This window comes from Coregonus lavaretus (genome assembly GCF_964263955.1).
Source record: "Coregonus lavaretus genome assembly, chromosome: 30".
Lineage (NCBI taxonomy): Eukaryota > Metazoa > Chordata > Actinopteri > Salmoniformes > Salmonidae > Coregonus > Coregonus lavaretus.
The window spans coordinates 22,856,901-22,881,353 of record NC_140017.1 but is presented as its reverse complement, the minus strand read 5'-3'; the positions used below and the strand labels follow the sequence as shown (position 1 = coordinate 22,881,353).

Sequence of the window (24,453 nt, the reverse complement as noted above, 5' to 3'; positions counted from 1 at the left end):
TCACACCCAAAACATTCCCTCTTGCTACTAACACAAACAACATTCCATTTCTTCATGAAAAACATTTAACAAAGGCATAATCTTCAGATACTATAGGTCAACCTGAGATCAGGTGTAAACCAGATCCTCTTTGGACCATTTCCCCAGACAGACAGACAGCTATTCAGTAAGACACTTACAGGATGATAATGTTCAGTACAGTTTAACTGTACCTGTACTTCACGTGGCTCCCTTTGGCTGCAAAAACATTATACACACCATAAACAACTCTGGCTGCAACCTCCCTGTTCTGATCTGAAAAGGACATTCTGCATCTCACAGAAAACAGAGATTTCATAAAGTATTTGGTAATTCAGGGACTTTCACTGATGATTCAGTGATGAATCACAAGCCTTGTCTAATAGTAAGGAAGTCTTGAGGTTTTGCTCGCCTGAGGTAGAGAATCTCATGATAAGCTCTAGAACACACTATTTACCAAGAGAGTTTTCATCTATATTTTTTGTAGCTGTCTATCTACCCCCACAAACCGATGCTGGCACTAAGATTACACTCAATGAGCTGTATAAGGCCATAAGCAGACAGGAAAACGCTCATCCAGAGGCAGCGCTCCTAGTGGCCAGGGACTTAAATGCAGGGAAACTTACATCCATTCTACCTAATATCTATCAGCATGTTAAATGTGCAACCAGAGGAAAAAAAACTCTAGACCACCTTTACTCCACACACAGAGACGCATACAAAGCTTTCCCTCGCCCTCCATTTGGCAAATCTGACCATAACTCTATCCTCCTGATTCCTGCTTATAAGTAAAAACTAAAGCAGGAAGCACCAGTGATCGGTTAATAAAAAGTGGTCAGATGACGCAGATGCTAAGCTACAGGACTGTTTTGCTAGCACAGACTGGAATATGTTCCGGGATTCTTCAGATATCATTGAGGAGTACACCTTGTCAGTCACCGTTTTCATCAATAAGTGCATCGATGACGTCGTCCCCACAGTGACCGTACGTACATACCCCAACCAGAAGCCATGGATCAGAGGCAACAACCGCATTGAGCTAAAGGGTAGAGCTGCCGCTTTCAAGGAGCGGGACTCTAACCCGGAAGCTTATAAGAAATCCTGCTATGCCCTCCGACGAACCATCAAACAGGCAAAGAGTCAAGCACAGCCGCGAACTGCCCAGTGACAGAAGCCTACCAGATGAGCTAAATCACTTCTATGCTCGCTTCGAGGCAAGCAACACTGAAGCATGCATGAGAGCATCAGCTGTTTCGGATGACTATGTGATCACGCTCTCCGTAGCCGATGTGAGTAAGACTTTTAAGCAGGTCAACATTCACAAGGCCGCAGGGCCAGACGGATTACCAGGGCGTGTACTCTGAGCATGTGCTGACCAACTGGCAAGTGTCTTCACTGACATTTTCAACATGTCCCTGACTGAGTCTGTAATACCAACATGTTTCAAGCAGACCACCATAGTCCCTGTGCCCAAGGACACTAAGATAACCTGCCTAAATGACTACCGACCCGTAGCACTCACGTCTGTAGCCATGAAGTGCTTTAAAAGGCTGGTCATGGCTCACATCAACACCATTATCCCAGAAACCCTAGACCCACTCCAATTTGCATACCGCCCCAACAGATCCACAGATGATGCAATCTCTATTGCACTCCACACTGCCCTTTCCCACCTGGACAAGAGGAACACCTACGTGAGAATGCTATTTATTGACTACAGCTCAGCTTTCAACACCATACTGCCCTCAAAGCACATCACTAAGCTAAGGATCCTGGGACTAAACACCTCCCTCTGCAACTGGATCCTGGACTTCCTGATGGGCCGCCCCCAGGTGGTAAGGGTAGGTAACAACACGTCTGCCATGCTGATCCTCAACACGGGGGCCCCTCAGGGGTGCGTGCTCAGTCCCCTCCTGTACTCCCTGTTCACCCATGACTGTATGGCCAGGCACAACTCCAACACCATCATTAAGTTTGCCGACGACACAACAGTGGTAGGACTGATCACCGACAACGATGAGACAGCCTATAGGGAGGAGGTCAGAGACCTGGCCGTGTGGTGCCAGGATAACAACCTCTCCCTCAACGTGATCAAGACAAAGGAGAATATTGTGGACTACAGGGAAAAAAAGAGGACTGAGCACGCCCCCATTCTCATCGACAGGGCTGTAGTGGTACAGGTTGAGAGCTTCAAGTTCCTTGGTGTCCACATCACCAACGAACTATCATGGTTCAAACACACCAAGACAGTCGTGAAGAAGGCATGACAAAACCTTTTCCCCCTCAGGAGACTGAAAAGATTTGGCATGGGTCCTCAGATCCTCAAAAAGTTATACAGCTGCACCATCGAGTGCATCCTGACTGGTTGCATCACCGCCTGGTATGGCAACTGCTCTGCCTCCGACCGCAAGGCACTACAGAGGGTAGTGCATACGGCACAGTACATCACTGGGGTCAAGCTTCCTGCCATCCAGGACCTCTATACCAGGCGGTGTCAGAGGAAGGCCCTCTACCGTACGGCAAGCGGTACCAGAGCGCCAAGTCTAGGTCCAAAAGGCTTCTCAACAGCTTCTACCCCCAAGCCATAAGACTCCTGAACAGCTAATCATAGCTACCCGGACTATTTGCACTGTACCCCCCCCCCCCCCCCCCACCCCCCCCACCCCCACCCCCACCCCATCCCACCCCTCTCTTTTACGCTGCTGCTACTCTGTTTACTATTCATGCATCGTCACTTTAACTCTACCCACATGTACATATGACCTCAATTACCTCGACTAGCCGGTGCCCCCGCACATTGACTCTGTACCGGTACCACCCTGTATATAGCCTCCCTACTGCTATTTTATTTTACTGCTGCTCTTTAGCTATTTGCTTTTATTTTTCTTAATTAACACTTTATTTTACATTTTTCTTTTAAAAACTGCATGTTGGTTAAGGGCTTGTAAGTAAGCATTTCACTGTAATGTCTACACCTGTTGTATTCGGCGCATGTGGCAAATACAATTTGATTTGATTTGATGAAAATTTTCTAACCTTCCAACAACCTGTAGTGGAGATCATCCAAGTGAGATGGTATGTGTCCTTAGGTGTTGATTTCACTATCAGGTGGGAGGTATGAGATAGCAGTGACCCCTGTTTTGACCTATGACCACAGTGATGACCCCTGTTAGTGAGACAAGAGCTGCCCAGCCAACCCAACCCAACAACCCTACCAGGACTGGACAGTTGTTTGTCTGATAAGTGAAGTGTACAGAGCCACCCTTTATATTTTTATTTACATCCAGAGAACATCCATTACAACTTGAGTGAGCACGCTAACAAACTAGGGCAAACAGTGATAGGGCTACTAGAGTTTTCCTGTTCAGGTCACATGGTTTTTTCATGGTTTAAAGACAAACTTTATCGAACAAAACAGGCAGAGAGAGACACATGTTCAGTGCCAAGCCTGTTCTGAGCAGAGTGGTTTCTCCCAAGAGGTATAATGTGTCTGTCTAACAGACTGAACAAAGCCTGTAATTGTCTCTCGTTTGCAGAGACGGTGATTCAACGTTTGGTGTTATTTGAACGTAAACTGACTCCACCTTACTGTCTTCTTAGCAGTATAAAGGAAATAATAATCGGTTTATCCCACTCTCCTTCTCTTTCCCCCTCTCTCCATAACTGACTAAAGTCTTATTCAGGGCATTCTGAGCCAAGGATATCCGATATCATCTTTAGAGGGCTGTGCTCTGAGACCCAGAGCGCCTTCTATCCAGACCAGACCTGAGAGACCTAGGGATAGGGAGTGACTGCTGCAGCCCAACCCCATCCCAGAGAACCAAGGGACAGAGAGAGACAACAGCCCAGCACCAGGGACAGACCACAGCCCCAGATCACAGCACCAAGGACAAAGAGAGACGACAGCCACAGACCAGGACCAGAGCACCCAGGGACAGGGAGAGACTAGTTCCAGAGATGGCCTCGGCCGGCCTTGAGATTCTGGGTATGATCCTTTGTGTGTCAGGTTGGCTAGGGGTCATGGTGGCCTGTGGCCTGCCAATGTGGAGAGTAGCTGCCTACATTGGCCAGAACATCGTCATCTCTCAAGTGGTCTGGGAGGGCCTGTGGATGAACTGTTCTGTCCAGAGCACGGGCCAGATGCACTGCAAAGTCCACGACTCCATGCTTGGACTCCCTGTGGACCTACAGGCGGCCCGTGCCCTGGTCATTGTCTCTATGGTGCTGTGCATCATGGGCATCGGCCTGTCTGTAGCCGGGGCCAAGTGCACCAACTGCAGCTCGGACACGGGCAGCAAGCCTCGCATGGTGCTGGGGGCCGGGGTGACCTTCATCGTGGCGGGGCTGTTGCTGCTGACGGCCATATCGTGGACGGCTAACACCATCGTCTTGGACTTCTACGACCCGATGCTGGAGGAGACGGGAAAGAGGGAGTTTGGGAACTCACTGTATTTCGGATGGGCTGCCTCCTGTCTGCTTCTCCTAGGGGGAGCTCTGCTCTGCTGCTCCTGCCCACTGAAAGCACCCCAGAGTGGTAGCGGGGCTGGGTCTGGACCCCACAGGGTGGTGAACTACTCTGCGGTCAAATCCCCCATGTCTGTCAATGGATATATGAGGAGGGACTATGTGTGAGAGAGAGTGGGTTCAATGGCTTTAGTATAGAGACAGCCTCTTGAGACTGATGGGACTAATGGAATAACTAGTGTTAGCGATCCCCATTTCCTGACTGCACGCTATATGGGTAGGGCAGAATAAATGCAGCCATGTGGGATATCTGATTCAGAAATAAAGTATGAACGATTGGCGATTAACGCTAGATTGTGTTTTACATATATGATTTCTGTAGAGTTGGAGACATGCATTTACATACAATTCATGTTTTGCCTGTTCGGAAATCGTTTTTGTACTAAATTTCACATGAATGTTACTCAATGATGACGATTTAGATCATGAAAATGTTAATGTTGTTTAAAAAAATAAACTCAGAATTGTCTTGCACATGACTGAAAATGGTGATACAAAAATGAAGATAAGTTCACTCTTTACTGTGGTAATTACAGCATTGTGCAGTATGATATCATAATGTGAGTACATCATGCATTGTGCTAACTAATGTTTGTACACAACGTTTGTATACAAGCAACTCCTTTTTCTTTCTTAATTGGCTTATAGCAGGGCCATTCCCATCTGAAAGTAAGGTCTTATCGCAGCTGATATCCCCACAGGAATGTTATGTGAGTGAGGAGGGGTAGCCTTGCCTACGCTTAAGTACAAAACTGGTTTAATAAGGTCAGGCTACCAACAGAACACTGAGACATGACATCCCATCGAAGACACAGGGTCTAAAGAAATAGACCAAAATATCGGGCAGGAATGCCTGCAGGTCCATATCACCTGAAATCTAGAAAACTCAGCCCCTCTACCCCGCACAAATACGGTTTATGATTTCAATGCAAATGTGAGCTTCAACATTATCCTTTTTATTCCATTTGGGAGAGTGAAACTGAGCCCGACAAAAAGCAGCCATTTTGATAGGGAGGGGAAGTAGGTAACCCACACTGTAATCATAGGGTGAACCCGTTTCTTTCACAATGCTCCCATTGATGAAAAATAAGACAATGGCTTTATTTACATTCTAGTCTAAGAATAGGATAAGGGAAAATACTTTTAAGACAGTTTTATAGCATAGACTTAAAGTACTTCCTATGGAAGTTTGAGCATTGTACAAACAAACATAGCCTCCAATAACTGTATTGTGATACTAAATCTGTTCACCTGTGGAGTATAAGTACCCGTCTATAACCGTGCAGAGTCAAGTGTCTGTGTGTGGAACTTCCTGTGCTGCAGACAGTTGAGACAATTCAAATGAGGGTGAAACCCCTTTGGTGCAGAGTGACCATGTGGACAAGGCACTGTCTGATAACACTGACCCACATCAACTCGCCAGCCACAATTACCACTATCCCAATCACTCATTGGGGATGTTTGTTGACTGGACTGATTAGACAAACCATCTATCTCTATTCCTAAAGTTGACAGCCAAATATAATCTTGTCCCTAAAACTGTCAGCCAAACAAAGACAAAAGATAACGGATTCTCACTTTTTGTCATCATACTTCAATGGCAGTCAGAAACAAGTTACAATTTACTATGAAATTCAGGCTTGTCTGTTTCCTGAATCATGGCAGTGGGAAACAATGAGCAAATGCAGCTTTGCATTCATTCATTGTGCAATGTCATCTCCCAAAATGGTGTTATCTGGTACCAGAGAGAGCAATCATTGGCTCCCGACCCAGGTCATGTCATTTTGAAAGAAACTGATCCAAGAAAGAGCCCTGCTGCTGGGGTTGGAAACCAGATGAAATGATATTCAGCAACAATGGAAGTTTGTTTAAAAATATATTTATTATTAAAACCAATGCAATTCAGCTCATCAGGGTATTTGGGTTGGAAACTAGCCAATAGTGCTTGTATACAGTAGGCTACCAAAGATGTTCCTAGGCAGCTCTCTCTCAGGGTTAGCAGTAAGACACAGAGGTAAACACTCCAAAGAGAGCTAAATATTTCTCTTGACCTGAACATAATTGTACAATGACGCCTTAACACTCTGCCATAAATTAGAGAGGAAGAGAATATATCTCTGGCCCTCTAGTATGGTGAAAGGAATGTCCTTTGTTTCAGAGACTTTTGCCGCCCAAAACTTTTAGGTCCAAAAAGTAAACACTGGAACAATATTCCTAACAACCAAATGTTTGGAATGGTCAGTGGGGATCTAAACACTAATCATGTCATATTGTTTAGTGATGGAAATACTGTAACTCAGAGAGTATACATGTCAGGTCTTTACATTTACATTTTAGTCATTTAGCAGATGCTCTTATCCAGAGCGACTTACAGTTAGTGAGTGCATACATTTTTCATACTGGCCCCCCGTGGGAAACAAACCCACAACCCTGGTGTTGCAAGTGCCATGCTCTACCAACTGAGCTACAGTTCTTCATCCTTTACTTTGTGCAACTAGGATAAAGGATGATGAGAATATGTCTGTGAAGATAGGAATGTGATTTTAGTTTTCTAACGAGATCACGGTTATCCTAATACTTTTGCCCAGTCAGTAGCCACGCCCGAGGGGGCTCAGAAAGAGTGTCGGATTGATGGAACGCCCCCTTTTTCCCGGGGGTATAAAGGATGAGTTGAGAATGAACATATCAGACCAGATGGACTCAAGCTGCAGCTTTTGTCTCCATTGGTTACGATCCTGAAAATCAACACAAGGTGAAGACGACAAAGTCGCCTCTCTAACAATCAATGTCACGGCTGAGTAGCTGTTCTAAGTACTGTATCTAAGAATGTGAATTTAAGTAGGACCATCCTGTTACTCTCTTCAATCCATCGTCTAATACACTGCTCTCATCACCCCACAGGGGATCATAGACACGGCTGATTAGCTGTCTTCAGAGGACCACTCTTCTAGAACGAGTGAAAGGAAACACCACCCTTTTGGGTTTTGGCCCAGACTACATGACCAGTCATTTAAGCAACGGACAACTAAGAAGAAGAACATTGTGACCTCTGGTGGACAACCAGAGAGTTACACTCCAAGTTGGAGAGAAGGCCCAAATAAACCCTTCCCAAGAAGGCTTGGGTCCAACAGAGATAGAACAACGAAGGAAGACAATTCAGACATGTAAATACATTAATTTCTTCTTCTCCAATGGGCGGTGGTTAGGGTGCTAAGTATTCTGATTACTGTGAGCATAGTTTACAAATGTAAATACGTTTTGTGTCTCTCTCCCTCTCTCTCTCTTTCCTCTCTCTCTATTCCTCCATCTTTCGGTGAACAAGTAGTCATGCGTAGTTAGTCCACTAGTGACCTGTTTCCATTGTATTAAGTCTCTAATCAATAACCTATACCGTGTGTGTGTATCCTGTGTTACCATTTAGTTAGTTAGTAAATAAATAATTAAACCAATTTGTGTGGTACGGATTGATCAGTAAAGGCTGGGGTTTGTGCGGATGCAAGGACTATGCGATGTTCAGATGATTTGATATGAGGTAGTGACTAATTAGTGACTGTTATTGACGTAAGAGATATCCACATATCTTCTAGAGTTAATTCGGGAGATGGTAACTTGTTAAACAAATTCTCACCGTGGTGCCCCAAATCCTAATGAGTTAATTGCTACATTATTAATTTAATCAGGTAAAAATTAAACATAGTTAGTTAATTAGAGAAATAACAGTAATCAGATTAATATTAAGTCATGTCACGACAGGTGTATGACTCCATGCTGGCCCTCAGCTCCGACCTGCAGGCAGCCCGAGCCCTCACAGTCATCTCTATAGTTGTGGGCATCATGGGGGTGCTGGTGGTCATGGTCGGGGCTAAGTGTACCAACTGTGTGGAGGACGAGACGGCCATGGCCCGGGTGATGATCGCAGCGGGGGTGGCAAAAATAGACTATGTTTGAACTGACCTGGGTATCTGGCAGCAGCTGCTTTCTGCTCACATTTTTCCCACAGTGGATGAAGGACATCTGATACCAACCTTGAATTCAAGAACAGATCAAATGGGGGTGATTTCTACCAAAACATTTTTGTTATATGTTTTGACATTAAGAAAATACTGCTTTTCACTGCTTTTCACTGGATCATTTGTTGAAGAGGAACAACACCAAACTGGACTTTATGTACTTTTATTTCATACTGTATACCTAATTAAAACATACATAGGTGTTGTAAATATTGTATTGGAATCTTAATATTTGAATGAATAACTACTTATGTTGTGCATACAGTGCCTTCGGAAATGTTCAGACCCCTTGACTTTTTCCACATTTAGTTACGTTACAGCCTTATTCTAAAATGGATGAAATACTGTCACACCCTGATCGGTTTCACCTGTCTTGTGCTTGTCTCCACCCCCCACCAGGTGTCTCCCATTTGTCCCCATTATCCCCTGTGTATTTATACCAGTGTTTTCTGTTTGTTTGTTGTAAGTTTGTCTTGTCTCGTCAAGCTTACCTGCGGTTTTCCCGTACGCCTGATTTGCTCTAGTCCATGTTTTCCAGTTTTTCCCGGTTTTTCCCTTTCTGCCTGCCCTGACCCTGAGCATGCCTGCCATTCTGTACCTTGTGACACTGTTCTAGATTACCGACCTCAGCCTGCCCCGACCCTGAGCCTGCCTGCCGTTTCTGTACCTTTCGGACTCTGCTCTAGATTACTGACCTCTGCCTGCCCTTGACCTGTCGTTTGCCTGCCCCCTGTTTTTATAAATACACTTTTTGCTATTTTGAACTGTCTGCATCTGGGTCTTATCCTGAGCCTTGATAAAATACATTTTTTTCTCCTGAGCAATCTACACACAATACCACATAATGACAAAGCAAAAACAGGTATTTAGACATTTTTGCAAATTTATTGGAGAAAGAAAACAGAAATACCTTATTAACATAAGTATTCAGACCCTTTGCTATGACACTCGGAATTGAGCTCAGATGCATCCTGTTTCCATTGATCATCCTTGAGATGTTTCTACAACTTGATTGGAGTCCACCTGTTGTAATTTAATTGATTGGACATGATTTGGAAAGGCACACACCTGTCTATATAAGGTCCCACAAGTGACAATGCATGTCAGAGCAAAGACCAAGCCATGAGGTCGGAGGAATTGTCCGTAGAGCTCCGAGACAGGATTGTGTCGAGGCACAGATCTGGGGAAGGGTACCAAAACATTTCTGCAGCATTGAAAGTCCCCAAGAACACAGTGCCCTCCATCGTTCTTAAATGGAGGACGTTTGGAACCACCAAGACTCTTCCTAGAGCTTGCCGCGTGGCCAAACTGAGCAATCGGGAGAGAAGGGCCTTGGTCAGGGAGGTGACCAAGAACCCGATGGTCACTCTGACGGAGCTCTTGAGTTAATCTGTGGAGATGGGTAAACCTTCCAAAAGGACAACCATCTCTGCAGCACTCCACCAATCAGGCCTTTATGGTAGAGTGGCCAGGTGGAAGCCACTCCTCAGTAAAAGGCACATGACATCCCGCTAGGAGTTTGCCAAAAGGCACCTAAAGAACCTCTGACCATGAGAAACAAGATTCTCTGGTCTGAAACCAAGATTGTTTTTCAGCGGCAGGGACTGGGAGACTAGTCAGGATGGAGGGAAAGATTAACGGAGCAAAGTATAGAGAGATCCTTGATGAAAACCTGTTCCAGAGCACTCAGGACCTCAGACTGGGGTGAAGGTTCACCTTCCAACAGGACAATGAGCCTAAGCACACAGCCAAGACAACGCAGGAGGAGCTTAGGGACAAGTCTCTGAATGTCCTTGAGTGGCCCAGCCAGAGCCCGGACTTGATCTAACATCTCTGGAGAGATCTGTGCAGCAACACTCCCCATCCAACCTGACAGAGCTTGAGAGGATCTGCAGAGAAGAATGGGAGAAACTCTCCAAATACAGGTGTGCCAAGCTTGTAGCGTCATACCCAAGAAGACTCAATGCTGTAATCGCTGCCAAAGGTGCTTCAACAGAGTACTGAGTAAAGGGTCTGAATACTTATGTAAATGTGATATTTCCGTTTTTTTATTTTTTATAAATTAGCAAAGATTTCTAAACCTGTTTTTGCTTCGTCATTATGGGATATTGTATGAAGATTGATAAGGGGGAAAAAAAACATTTAATACATTTTAGAATAAAGCGGCAACGTAACAAAATGTGGAAAAAGTCAAGGGGTCTGAATACTTTCCGAAGGCACTGTATGTTGGATAAGAATGTGCCAAACACTAACAGCTTAACAGCTTTTGTTAAGTGTGAAAATATAAAGTATTTTGATGTTTAATGTGTGTCAATTTCACAATAAAAACAGTTTCATAATACTTTCATTTTTTCTTCAAATATTTTAATACAATGATAGAAAAATTAATTGTTGCTATATGTTGCATTATACAGTACATTTCATTAACATTTGTAAGTGCTTTGCTACATGAGAAGTGCCACTACAGTGGCTTGCGTAAGTATTCACCCCCCTTGGCATTTTTCCTATTTTGTTGCCTTACAACCTGGAATTAAAATGGATTTTTTGGGGGGGTTTGTATCATTTGATTTACACAACATGCCTACCACTTTGAAGATGCAAAATATTTTTTATTGTCAAACAACAAAAATAAACCCACCCTTAGAATCAAACTCAGGATGATGTACCAAGCTACCAATCATCTGCTCTGTTGTGATTCAAACCTTATCCTGGAGGTATTCTGTCTGTGGGTAGCCTTCTCTAGGTGTTCCTAGACAAGTGTTTTTGTATAGTAATATGAGTCTAAGATTATAGCCAGTCTCCCTAGAGCTACTGTATCATAGACTGGTACTAGGCTGCTGCCAACTGTTAGGCAAATAAGTATTTTGCAACAACGAAACTATGCATTTCTGATTCATTTTGAGTCACAAAGCTGCTCACTCATATTTTGTTTGGGTATGTTACAGTAACTATAGTAACAGGAGCCAACATATACAACATAATTATGTTGAACTTAATCGTAGCTTTAGTTTTGATGACAAGGCTTGTGTTGATGATGCTTGTCCTCAGACAGCTCTGAAGTCTTCAGTAAACAGAGATCAGTTTTCTCTTTTTACTTCTCAGTTCCCCTTCGTATTAGGAAGTAACCACTGAGATCTTTGAATGTTTAGTTGACACTTTTTAAGGTATTTTTGTACTTTGCATTTAACACCACATTTAATGAGCTTTATACAACTTGCTGGAGGCAAAACAGCAATAGGGTCAACCTGAGATCAGGTGTAAACCAGATCCTCTTTGGACCATTTCCCTAGACAGACAGACAGCTATTCAGTAAGACACTTACAGGATGATAATGTTCAGTACAGTTTAACTGTACCTGTACTTCACGTGGCTCCCTTTGGCTGCAAAAACATTATACACACCCATAAACAACTCTGGCTGCAACCTCCCTGTTCTGATCTGAAAATGACATTCTGCATCTCACAAAAAACAGAGATTTCATAAGGTATTTGGTAATTCAGGGACTTTCAGTGATGATTCAGGGATGATAATTTTCTAGCCTCCCAACAACTTGTAGTGGAGATCTTCCAAGTGAGATTGTATGTGTTCTTAGGTGTTGATTTCACTATCAGGTGGGAGGTATGAGATACAGATACATGGATTTAAAATGGATTTTTGGGGGGTTTTGTATCATGTGATTTATACAACATGCCTACCACTTTGAAGATGCAAAATCATTTTTGGGGTGAAACAAACAAGAAATAAGACAAAAAAACAGAAAACTTGAGTGTGCTTAACTATTCACCAACCCCCCCCCCCCCCCCCCCTCTTGGGGTATGTCTCTATAAGCTTGGCACATCTAGCCACTGGGATTGTTGCCCATTCTTCAAGGCAAAACTGCTCCAGCTCCTTCAAGTTGGACGGGTTCCGCTGGTGTACAGCAATCTTTAAGTCATACCAGAGATTCTCAATTGGATTGAGGTCTGGGCTTTGACTAGGCCGTTCCAAGACATTTAACTGTTTCCCCTTAAACCACTCAAGTGTTGCTTTAACAGTATGCTTAGGGTCATTGTCCTGCTGGCAGGTGAACCTCCTTCCCAGTCTCAAATCTCTGGAAGACTGAAACAAGTTTCCCTCAAGAATTTCCCTGTATTTAGCGCCATCCATCATTCCTTCAATTCTGACCAGTTTCCCAGTCCCTGCCGATGAAAAACATCCCCAAAGCATGATGTGTACTCGGGGTGATTAGAGGTTGGGTTTGCGCCAGACATAGCGTTTTCCTTGATGGTCAAAAAGCTCAATTTTTGTCTCATCTGACCAGAGTACCTTCTTCCGTATGTTTGGGGAGTCTCACACATGCCTTTTGGCAAACACCAAACGTGTTCACTCATTTTTTTAAAGCTTTTTTCTGGCCACTCTTCCGTAAAGCCCAGCTCTGTGGAGTGTACAGCTTAAAGTGGTCCTATGGACAGATACTCCAATCTCTGCTGTGGAGCTTTGCAGCTCCTTCGGGGTTATCTTTGGTCTCTTTGTTGCCTCTCTGATTAATGCCCTCCTTGCCTAGTCCGTGAGTTTTGGTGGGCGGCCCTCTCTTGGCAGGTTTGTTGTGGTGCCATATTCTTTCAATTTTTAAATAATGGATTTAATGGTGCTCCGTGGGATGTTCAAAGTTTCGGATATGTTTATCATAACCCAACCCTGATCTGTACTTCTCCACAACTTTGTCCCGGACATGTTTGGAGAGCTCCTTGGTCTTCATGGTGCCGCTTGCTTGGTAGTGCCCCTTGCTTAGTGGTGTTGCACACTCTGGGGCCTTTCAGAACAGGTTTATTTTTACTGAGATCATGTGACAGATCATGTGACACTTAGATTGCACACAGGTGGACTTTATTTAACTAATTATGTGACTTCTGAAGGTAATTGGTTGCACCAGATCTTATTTAGGGGCTTCATAGCAAAGGGGGTGACTACATATGCACGCACCACTTTTCCATTATTTATTTTTTTGAATGTTTTGAAACAAGTTCTTTTTTTCATTTCATTTCACCAATTTGGTCTATTTTGTGTATGTCCATTACATGAAATCCAAATGAAAATCCATTTAAATGACAGGTTGTAATGCAACAAACTAAGAAAAACGCAAGGGGGATTAATACTTTTGCAAGGCACTGTAAATCCTGTAGTACTAGCTATACAGTTTATAAGAAAAGTATGTTTGAATCTGCTGCCAAACAAAGATGTAGGCTAAGGCTAACTCTCAACTTATATTAGAGAACAGCCTCTGTGTCATTCATTCTGCCCAGATCAGGAAATAATAGGCATTGTCCTTCACTGATCCTTTGGTATCCATGGTAATGATGTGTTGAGTTGGATTATCTTTCATAGCTGCTATTGAGGTGTTTTTTTGCATTGATATGTTTATTAATTTTTTATTGGTTTGTCGCTGTTGCTGGGCAAGAACTGAATTGGTTCCTCTCACTGGGTTTGTGTGTATGTGAAATGGGCATCTGACCTGTGTTCGGGTCAGATTCTACAGTTGTCTTATCTTATCAGTGACTGAAACCAGACTGTGACCCTGTGGCTCTCCTTAGGCAGATCCCTGGAACGAGCCAGGGTTGAACAGAGTTCAGGCTAAACCCTCTGTCTCTCCTTGGGCATCTTCTTGATTAATTACAGCAAGATGGGGTGGAAGAGAGGGGTTGGGCTTGGGTATGTTTGAGAGATTGATTGTGGACATGCCATGTCCAACAATCAATCTCCAGGTCAAGCCAGGGTGAGCCAGGGTTGAACAGAGTTCAAACTGAACATGATCATTTTTACATGACAGGGCTGTTATTTGTGCATACATAGGAGGGGACGTCAGATTTAGCCACTATCATAGACTAAGGAAGTGGTCGGAGCGGTCAAGAGGGGGAAACTGGAGACAGTGGTGGGGGAACCCAAGAGGGAGGGGTTAAGCTAAAATGTATGTAATGTCATGTCTCCACCCGTTGCTCCCCTCCGGCGCTCTGATTCGCCAGTCTACTGAGCCACCGGTTTGAGCACACCACCTCGGCTACACCGGAATGGAAACCCAATGCAACCTAATCACCTCCAGCGCACCTGCACCTCATCATCTGATCACCACCCCTATTTAGCCCTGGACTGTTTTGGATGATGTTGTGTGTGATTGTTTAGCTTCGTGTCGTTTACTCTATCGCTGTTTTTCTATGGCTCATTGTTAAGTAAACCTTGACCTTGTTAATTCCTGCATCTGCATCCTACCTCTTCGTTTACTCAGTACGCGTCACAGAATCACACACCAAATAAAATGGATGCAGCAGGAGTTTCCCAGTGCCTCGACCAGCACCAGCAGCAGCTTGCCCAGTTGAACGCCGCCATGCAGGAAGTGCTCCAAACTCTGCATAATCTACCTAGCGCTCTGGTTCCACCCCAGGGAGCGGCGAGTGCCCCCAATCCACATGTTCCCGTGCTATCACCCACTCCTGTGAGAACCGTCGCCCTACCGGAGCGCTATGACGGTAAAACTACTAAATGTAGCAGCTTCCTGCTACAGGTTTCCCTTTATCTGCCACGTCAGCCTGGGGCATATCCATCTGACCAAGCCAGGATAGCGATGGTGATTTCACTTCTTAAAGGAAAGGCACTGGATTGGGCCACGGCAGTCTGGGAAGGAAAGGAGGCAGTGGCACCTACCTACCCCACCTTCTTCGATAGGTTCAGGGCGGTGTTTAATCATCCCACGGAGGGAAAGGCCGGGGGTGAGCGTCTCCTCCATCTACAACAGAGAGAGGGGCCCGCGTCTGAGTACGCTCTGAGCTTTCACACGATGGCGGCATCTTCCGGCTGGAATGAGCGTGCTCTGCGCATGGCCTTCAGGAGAGGCTTACGGGAGGACATTAAGAAGGAACTTGCATGTCGGGACGATGAGATGGACCTTGATACCCTCATCACCACGTCCATCCGTCTTGATGACAGGTTGAGAGAGAGACACCTACCGGAGCCTCGACGCTCACCCCATCTGAGCTATGGAAGCCGCACTGCTTCCGAGTCCTCACCCATGGAGGTGGGCAGCACCCCCTACACCACCATGGACCACAGATCTCCTGGCGGCTCCCTATCTAGGCGGTATGACTCCCGTCACCGCTCGGTGAGTGTTACGTCAGCTCCTATCACAAAACCACAGTTTTTAGTTCCCATAACGGTGACTGGTTATTCCTTCTGTTCCATTTCTACCGCAATGATAGATTCCGGATCAGCGGGGAACCTTATAGATAGGGAGCTGGTCTCTGAATGGGGGTTGCCCACCATGCCACTGCCATCTCCGCTACACGTCACCTCACTGGACAATAAACCCCTTGGATCAGGCACCATTACGCACATCACTCTCCCCATCACCATCACCATTCCCGCACTACCGGAGCACCACGAGGAGCTGTCATTCCACATCGTTACGTCACCCCTTCACCGGATCGTCTTGGGATTGTCCTGGCTCAGTCTACACAACCCTACCATCAATTGGAGCACCAAGAGGATCACAGCCTTGTCCACCTCATGCCGGAAGACCTGCCTGCCGGTTGTTCCATGTCAGTGGAGAGTCCGGAGTCCGCCCTCCAGCCCAACATTCCAAGTGAGTACGCAGACGAGTGGAAGACGGCATTCAGCACTACCTCAGGCCACCATGAATACTGCGTCATGCCGTACGGCCTCGCCAACGCACCTTCTGTGTTCCAGTCCTTCGTCAATTACGTGTTCCAGGACATGCTGAGTAGACAGGTGGTGGTGTACATCGACGATATCCTGATCTACTCGGCTACGTTCGAGGAGCACGTCAGGGACATCCGAGCTGTCCTACTCCGCCTCCGGGAACACAGCCTGTTGGTGAAGGGGGAGAAATGCGAATTCCATCAACATGCCATCTCCTTCCTGGGATACTGGATCAGTCCTCAAGGGGTGTTCATGGAAGGAGTGAAGACGGACGCCGTCAGGTCATGGCCAGTTCCCACCACCATCAAGGGCCTACAGAGCTTCCTGGGCTTCGCTAATTTCTACCGGCGTTTCATCAGGTCCTAAAGCTCCATAGCCGCCCCGCTCACCTCTCTCCTTAAGGGTGGGCCTCAGAAGCTGGCCTGGAACCCTGAGGCTGACGCTGCCTTCAAGAGGCTGAAGGAGAGGTTCACCACAGTGCCCATCCTAAAACACCCAGATCCATCTCGTCCTTTCATACTGGAGGTGGACGCATCGGAGGAGGGCGTGGGTGCGGTCCTCTCCCAGTGGCACGGTGAGCCAGAGAAAATGTATCCCTGTGACTTTTCTCTAAAAAGCTTACCCCCGCAGAGAGGAACTATGGAGTTGGAGACAGGGAGCTGTTGGCGGTGGTCCTCGCTCTGGAGGAATGCAGACACTGGCTGGAGGGCGCAGTCCATCCATTCTGGATTCTTACTGACCACCGGAATTTGGATCACATACTGGCAGCGTAACGGATGAACTCTCGTCAAGCCAGGTGGGCCCAATTTCTCACTTGCTTCCAATTCATTCTGTCCTACCGCCCAGGATCCCAGAATGTGAAGGCCGACGCACTCTCCAGGATGCACCATACCGGAGAAACAAAGGATTTGGGGGGTCCTATCCTGCCCTCGTCTCTCATCATTGTTCCTGTCATTTGGGATGTGGACGAAGACATCCGCCTGGCGGCTCAGGAGGACCCAACACCTGCCAACACCCCTCCGGGGCGCGTGTATGTACCCACCAGCGTCCGTGACCGCCTGCTGATCTGGGCACACACCACCCTTACGGCAGGGCACTCTGGAATTACGCGCACCATGCATTCTCTAGCCCAAAAATACTGGTGGCCCACCTTGGCTTCTGATGTCTCCTGCTACGTCAACTCCTGTTCCGTATGTGCCCAAACGAAGACTCCTCGGAACGCCCCGGCAGGCAAACTAGTTCCTCTCCCAGTGCCTCAGCGACCTTGGTCACACCTGTCCATAGACTTTGTCACCGACCTTCCACGTTCTGACGGCTTCACCACAGTCATGGTGGTCGTAGATCGGTTCTCCAAATCATGCCGTATTTTGCCACTAACTGGTCTTCCTTCTGCTCTCCAGGTCGCTGAGATCCTGTTCCAACAGGTCTTCCAGCATTATGGACTTCCGGAGGACATTGTCTCGGACCGTGGCCCCCAATTCACCTCCAGAGTGTGGAAGGATTTCCTGGAGAAGATCTGGGCCACGGCCAGCCTCACTTCCGGGTATAGGCCTCAGTCAAATGGGCAGGTGGAGCGCATGAACCAGGAGCTGGGGAGGTTTCTTCGTTGCCACTGTCAGGACCGGCAGGGTGAGTGGGCGCGGTTTCTTTCCTGGGCAGAATATGCCCAGAACTCTCTTGTTCACTCCTCCATGGGGCTCACTCCCTTCCAGTGCCGGCTCTGGCCCCTTGGACACCCAGCCAGACCGATGCGCCCGCTGTCGACGAGTGGTTCCACAGGGCCGGACAGGTCTGGGATGCCGCCCATGTCCATCTCCAGAGGGCCATTAGTCGGCAGAAGGACCAAGCCGACCGCCAACGCAGTGAGGCCACCTGGGGATCGTATCTAGCTGTCCACAAAAAACCTCCCTCTCCGCCTGCCCTGCAAGAAACGGAGCCCCCGGTTTGTGGGGCCTTTTAAGGTCACCCGGCGGATAAATGAGGTATCATACCGGCTGCTCCTTCCCCCTCACTACCGTGTCTCACCCACTTTTCATGTGTCTCTCCTCAGGCTGGTGGTTCCTGGTCCTCTGGCAGATGCCGTCCCCCGGGGTACGCTTCTTCTGCCCCTGGACATTGAAGGGGGTCCGGCGTATGCAGTGAAGGACCTGCTGGACTCCAGGTTCCGTGGGGGATGTCTCCATTACCTGGTGGACTGGGAGGCGTATGGTCCTGAGGAGAGGAGCTGGGTTCCAGCTGGGGACGTTCTGGACCCCAACCTAATTCGGGACTTCCACCGTCGCCTCCATGACCGGCCCACTCCTCGTCCTCGGGGTCATCCTCCTTGCCGGCGACGTCCAGCGGCTGGAGCCACGCGTCCTTGGGGGGGTACTGTCACGTCTCCTCCCGTTGCTCCCCTCTGGCTCTCTGATTCGCCGGTCTACTGAGCCACCGGTCTGAGCACACCACCTCAGCTACACCGGAATGGAAACCCAACGCACCCTAATCACCTCCAGCGCACCTGCACCTCATCACCACCCCTATTTAGCCCTGGACTGTTTTGGATGATGTTGTGTGTGATCGTTTAGCTTCGTGTCATTTACTCTATTTGTTATTTCTCTTGCTCATTGTTAAGTAAACCTTGACCTTGTTAATTCCTGCGTCTGCGTCCTGCCTCTTTGTATACTCCATACGCATCACATGTAAAATGAGAGCTGAGAGCTGGAAGGGAGATGCTCTGCAGACCACTCGGCTTTGTCCATTGTAATAAAGTCTATCTTAATTCTACAAAAAATACTTTGGTTCTTTGATCAATATAAGGACGAATTTGCCACAAAACTATCTACCTGGCTGACTCCCATATCTGTTGGCCCTTAGATAACAAGAAGCCTTGCTTTGACAGCCCCCCACTTTCAGCTATTCCAGAATGGCCCCCAGAACAATGGGTCAGTTTCATAGCAAGATGGAGGTAGGAGTGAGTTATCAACACTGGGTCATGAAATGTTGAGGGGAAAGTCCATTATCCCAGTTTCTAAGGCATAACTAGGGGAGACACTCCCAGTTGTAAGGAATTCAAGGGCACTGGATTCAGTGACAGACAGACATGATCGTTAGACCACATCAAATAGACTGAACAAGACAGCTTGTTGCTGAAGAACAGAGGTCAGGCATTTTTCTTTAACAAGCTGCTTCAAATAATGCTGTGAGAGAGTGATTGTTCTTAGGAGACAAGATTAGGGCTAATCTTTTAATGATTAAAGAGTAATTCCACCACTCTTCAAGCTCATTTTCATCATGTCCATTATGTAAAAACTGCGCATTTCTGAGTAAAAAATAAATAAAAAGATTAAAAGGTTAGGGTTAAAACATTTTTTCAAACACTATGAGATTCAAGGTGATGTGGGGAGCAAGATAATACCCTCCCTCTGGCTAGTAACTCCTTGCAGGTTTAGAAAATCTTTATTGATTTATAAATTTTTTCTACACTGTGATGTCACAGAGAAGCATTTTTGGGACCTTCCAGGGCTCCTCCCTTCAGCTGATCTGGGATATAAAGGATACTTGTCTTCCTGGCAGCACCAGAACATCACACATCACACACTCACAGGTACTAGGGGATAAATTAAATCAATTGGTGTTGTCTCTGGCTCTGGCTGGTCTCTTTCTTTCTCACAGATCCTCTGTCAGATCCTCTCAGGTCTCTCAGGTGTGACGGAACACGGAGCACTGAACGGAACACAGAAGGAGCTCCAGTAACATCAGGATTACCACAAGTTCTGCAGAGTTGGAGTTAGTGGGGATCGCTCAATGCGTCTTAGGATGGATCATTGCCATCGTGTCCTGCACCCTGCCCATGTGGCGAGTAACGGCCTTCATCAGCAGCAACATCGTCACGGCTCAGATAATCTGGGAGGGTCTGTGGATGACCTGTGTGGTCCAGAGCACAAGCCAGATGCAGTGTAAGGTCTATGACTCCATGCTGGCCCTCTCCCAGGACCTCCAGGCCACCAGGGCCCTCACGGTCATCTCTATCCTCCTGGCCATCCTGGCCGTGCTCATCACCATCGCCGGGGCCAAGTGCACCAACTGCATCGAAGATGAGGCGTCCAAAGCTAAAGTCATGATCATCTCTGGGGTGTTCTTCATCGTGTCGGGATTCATGCAGCTGATCCCAGTGTCCTGGTTGGCCAACACTATCATCAGGGACTTTTACAACCCTCTGCTGACTGATGCTCAGCGCAGAGAGCTAGGGGCAGCGCTCTACATTGGCTGGGGGGCCTCAGCCCTCATGATCCTCAGCGGAAGCCTCCTCTGCTGCTCCTGTCCCCCTCGGAAGTACAACCCCTCACGGATTGCATACTCTGCCCCACGCTCTGCCCCAGGTGGGTCCGGGTTCGAGAGAAAATACTATGTGTGATGGGATGATGGATGGGACAAGAACTGTTAATGTAACAACCAAAAACGTTATTCTACACTTCTTTTTAATGGTGTGTCTAAGAAAGGGCTTCATGAATCCCAAGGAGACTCCACGATGAAGGGATGTGTTTGTTTCTGCTTTTTTTTACCATTGTTTTGTTTGATTTGTCTACGTGTGTACAGTATTTGTCTCTGTAATATCTACTCTGAAAGAAAAGCATTTGAGAAGGATCATGTGCTTTCCATTTGGGTTTAGTGAGAACAAAGGAAATGAAGAATAAGATCAGTAGTTACTACATTTATTAATTAAATTACAAGGTTTTAAGGGTTGGATTATTGGTGAGCTATGCATATCCATTGAAACTATATCAAGCTCATTTAAAAACATTCACAAGCCTCATATAATTATTTACATAGCGTTTGTACTTTTATAATTATTCCTCTCTAAGATGTTAGTCATTGAGGCTATTAACATTTTAAATCACTAACATTGAATTATTTCCCAAGCTTCAGGCAACTACGCGACATCAAATGATATATTGTAGAATATTCAGTCATTTTCTTCTCATTGACATTTCTCTATGTTATTGGCTCATATAAATGAGGCATTGCTTAGGCTTCAGAAACTAAAGAGCACTGTTAAACATTTTACTGATGCTTTCACAAAAAGATAGAGGTGGAAAGTTTTTCTTTCACTGAATGAATACAGTAGAGTGAACAAAATCAGTATGTTCACATCATTTTTGAAGGAACTATGTTTCTTTTTTATGTAGGATTTTTTTTATGTTGGGACATTTTATATATTTTTTCTCAAATCATTTGTGAAAGAGATGGATTTGTTTGATGGTGATGTTCTATCATCAGTGTTAAGGGTGTGATTGTGTGATGTGGTCATCTGTTTGGACCCCAGCAAGAGTAGCGGCTGCCTTGGCAGCAGCTAATGGGGATCCTAATAAAATACTAACAAAATACTAAATTGTGGGTCTGTCGCAGCCGGCCGCGACCGGGAGACCCATGGGGTGGCGCACAATTGGCCCAGCGTTGTCCAGGTTAGGGGAGGGTTTGGCAGGGCTATTCTTGTCCCGAGCTGCGCACTAGTGACTCCTGTGGCAGGCCCGTGCGCAGTGCACGCTGACACGGTCACCAGTTGTACGGTGTTTCCTCTGACACACTGGTGCGGCTGGCTTCCGTGTTAAGCGGGCATTGGGTCAAGAAGCAGCGAGGCTCGGCTGGGTTGTGTTTTGGAGGACACTCTCGACCGTCGCCTCTCCCGAGTCCGTACGGGAGTTGCAGCGATGGGACAAGACTGTAACTACCAATTGGATACCACGAAATTGAGGAGTAAAATAATAATAACAACAACAAAAAATATAATACTATGACACAGAGTACTGTATCTGACAGATGACAGATGTATTAAACTCAGTGTGGATAGCAGTGCACAGAGGGAGTGGGGAACAGGTTGGGAGCAGACAAACAGAAGAAATGGGGGCATTGTGCACCTGTGTCCAGCCAGAACAGTGCTACTGTGTGTGTTAGTCCTGCAGTGCTTTTTAATAAAGACAGTTGTTGTTTTATAAAGGTTTGCATCTCTACTGATTTAATTCAGAAAGCAATAATCCATTTTGTATATTTTCCTCGTTTTATTGAATTACCATCTGCACACAGAGGTTCACACTATCAACAATATATTTGTTGTACTTCAGCAGTTTTGTAATGTTTTTTTAACCCAATGAGAAGGGGACGGATGCTGGGATAAGGATCAGTACATGTGCCAGTGTAAAGGTAGCCTGATATGCAATCCAAGAGGCCATGTTACTGGCCATCAATCAGCAACTTTACCACAACAGCTCTAAACAATTACCAACAAGAGATCACGGAGCAGGTGCAGGTGACACATGTTATGTCAGCAGAGAAGGACAAAGAAGACTGAAAGAAATGATGAAAAGGTAGAATTATAATCAGTAGCAGCAGGCCTAGAGTATAAGTCATCTTCAATTAAGGACATAGACGAACCCAAGAAATACACAGGAATCAAATTTGTAATTGTTTCTATAAGCAATTTGAAGTCTGTTTCCTGCATACTGGCTGTGACTTTAAGACTTCCAGTCTCATGTTTAAAACACATCTTGTAGCACCTTACAAAAGCCTATATCTGAAATATTCATTGGGATCTCATAGTAAATATGGGAGAGAAAAGTCCCTGGAGACTGGAGTCTCACCATACCAGCACCTTACCAGCCAACTGTTGTCTCTTCCTCCACATATCAATGTCACTTCTAACAAAATATCTATCAAATCATTTGACATGCAGCCACCTTGACTGGATCCATTGATATTAACTACTGTACAGTTTCAGATTAGAAACAGTCCATTGTTCAGATGATTTCCTCCAAAAAGGGGGATAAAATGTACATTAAAAAGCTAGGTTATGCATATGAATAGAATAAGCGTCTCTATGGTTATTGAAGCATGGTGTTCATACATGGTGTTCATACATTTTTCAGTTGATTATTCAAATTACTAGCCATTTTCAACAGAGTCAAATGCAACCTTTTGAAATTGCAACATAGGGCAACAAGCATTCAACTACTGTAACAAAACACTGTATAAAATCGAATCTAGATGATTTCAAAGTAATGTAATTTGATACAGTTGAAAAACAAAACCAATGTATTTGTAATTTGCTCATTTGCATTGTATTTGTTGGCTGACTGATGGTCTTACTAAATGAAAGTTAGGATAATGGGATATCATTCTTTCTAAGAGGGTTGGAAATCTTGGAAGTGTGTTGTCCAAAAGCTTCAGTTTCAACAGATGTACGTTACAGTTACGTTACAGATTTTGTTACGTTACAGCCTTATTCTAAAATTGATTTTAAAAAATGTTTTCCTCATCAATCTACACACAATACCCCATAATGACAAAGCGAAAACAGTTTTTTTGAAATTCTAACAAATTTATAAAAAACAGACCCTTTGCTATGAGACTCGAAATTGAGCTCAGGTGCATCCTGTTTCCATTGATCATCCTTGAGATGTTTCTACAACTTGATTGGCGTCCACCTGTGGTCAATTCAATTGATTGGACATGATTTGGAAAGGCACACACCTGTCTATATAAGGTCCCACAGTTGACAGTGCATGTCAGAGCAAAAACCAAGCCATGAGATCGAAGGAATTGTCCGTAGACAGGATTGTGTCGAAGCACAGATCTGGGGAAGGGTACCAAAAGATTTCTGCAGTATTGAAGGTCCCCAAGAACACAGTGGCCTCCATCATCCTTAAATGAAAGAAGTTTGGAACCACCAAGACTCTTCCTAGAGCTGGCCACCCGGCCAAACGGAGCAATCGGGGGGAAGGGCCTTGGTCAGGGAGGTGACCAAAACCCGATGGTTACTCTGAGAGAGCTCCAGAGTTCCTCTGTGGATATGGGAGAACCTTCCAGAAGGACAACCATCTCTGCAGCACTCCACTACCTTTATGGTAGAGTGGCCAGACGGAAGCCACTCCTCAGTAAAAGGCACATGACAGCCCGCTTGGAGTTTGCCAAAAGGCACCTAAAGACTCTCAGACCATGATTAACAAGATTCTCTGGTCTGATGAAAGCAAGATTGAACTTTCTGGTCTGAATGCCAAGCGTCACGTCTGTAGGAAACCTGGCACCATCCCTATGGTGAAGCATGGTGGTGGCAGCATCTTGCTGTGGGGATGTTTTTCAGCGGCAGGGACTGGGAGACTAGTCAGGGTCGAGGCAAAGATGAACGGAGCAAAGTACAGAGAGATCCTTGATGAAAACCTGCTCCAGAGCACACAGGACC

The 24,453-nt window shown here is 45.9% G+C and overlaps 2 protein-coding genes across 2 annotated transcripts; both read left to right on the top strand.

Annotated features, from left to right (window-relative positions):
- Positions 1-3,975: 3,975 nt before the first annotated feature.
- On the top strand, positions 3,976-4,650 carry LOC311106117 (claudin-4-like; the record flags this gene model as incomplete). Its single annotated transcript, XM_084148434.1, has 1 exon — positions 3,976-4,650. The coding sequence occupies one exon, from the start codon at positions 3,976-3,978 to the stop codon at positions 4,648-4,650; it is 675 nt and encodes a 224-aa protein (XP_084004560.1).
- A 15,489-nt stretch (positions 4,651-20,139) lies between these two features.
- LOC311106122 (claudin-3-like) lies at positions 20,140-20,634 on the top strand (the record flags this gene model as incomplete). The annotated part of the gene is made up of 1 exon (XM_084148438.1): positions 20,140-20,634. One exon carries the CDS (start codon positions 20,140-20,142, stop codon positions 20,632-20,634), a length of 495 nt encoding a protein of 164 aa, XP_084004564.1.
- Between the last annotated feature and the right edge of the window lie 3,819 nt (positions 20,635-24,453).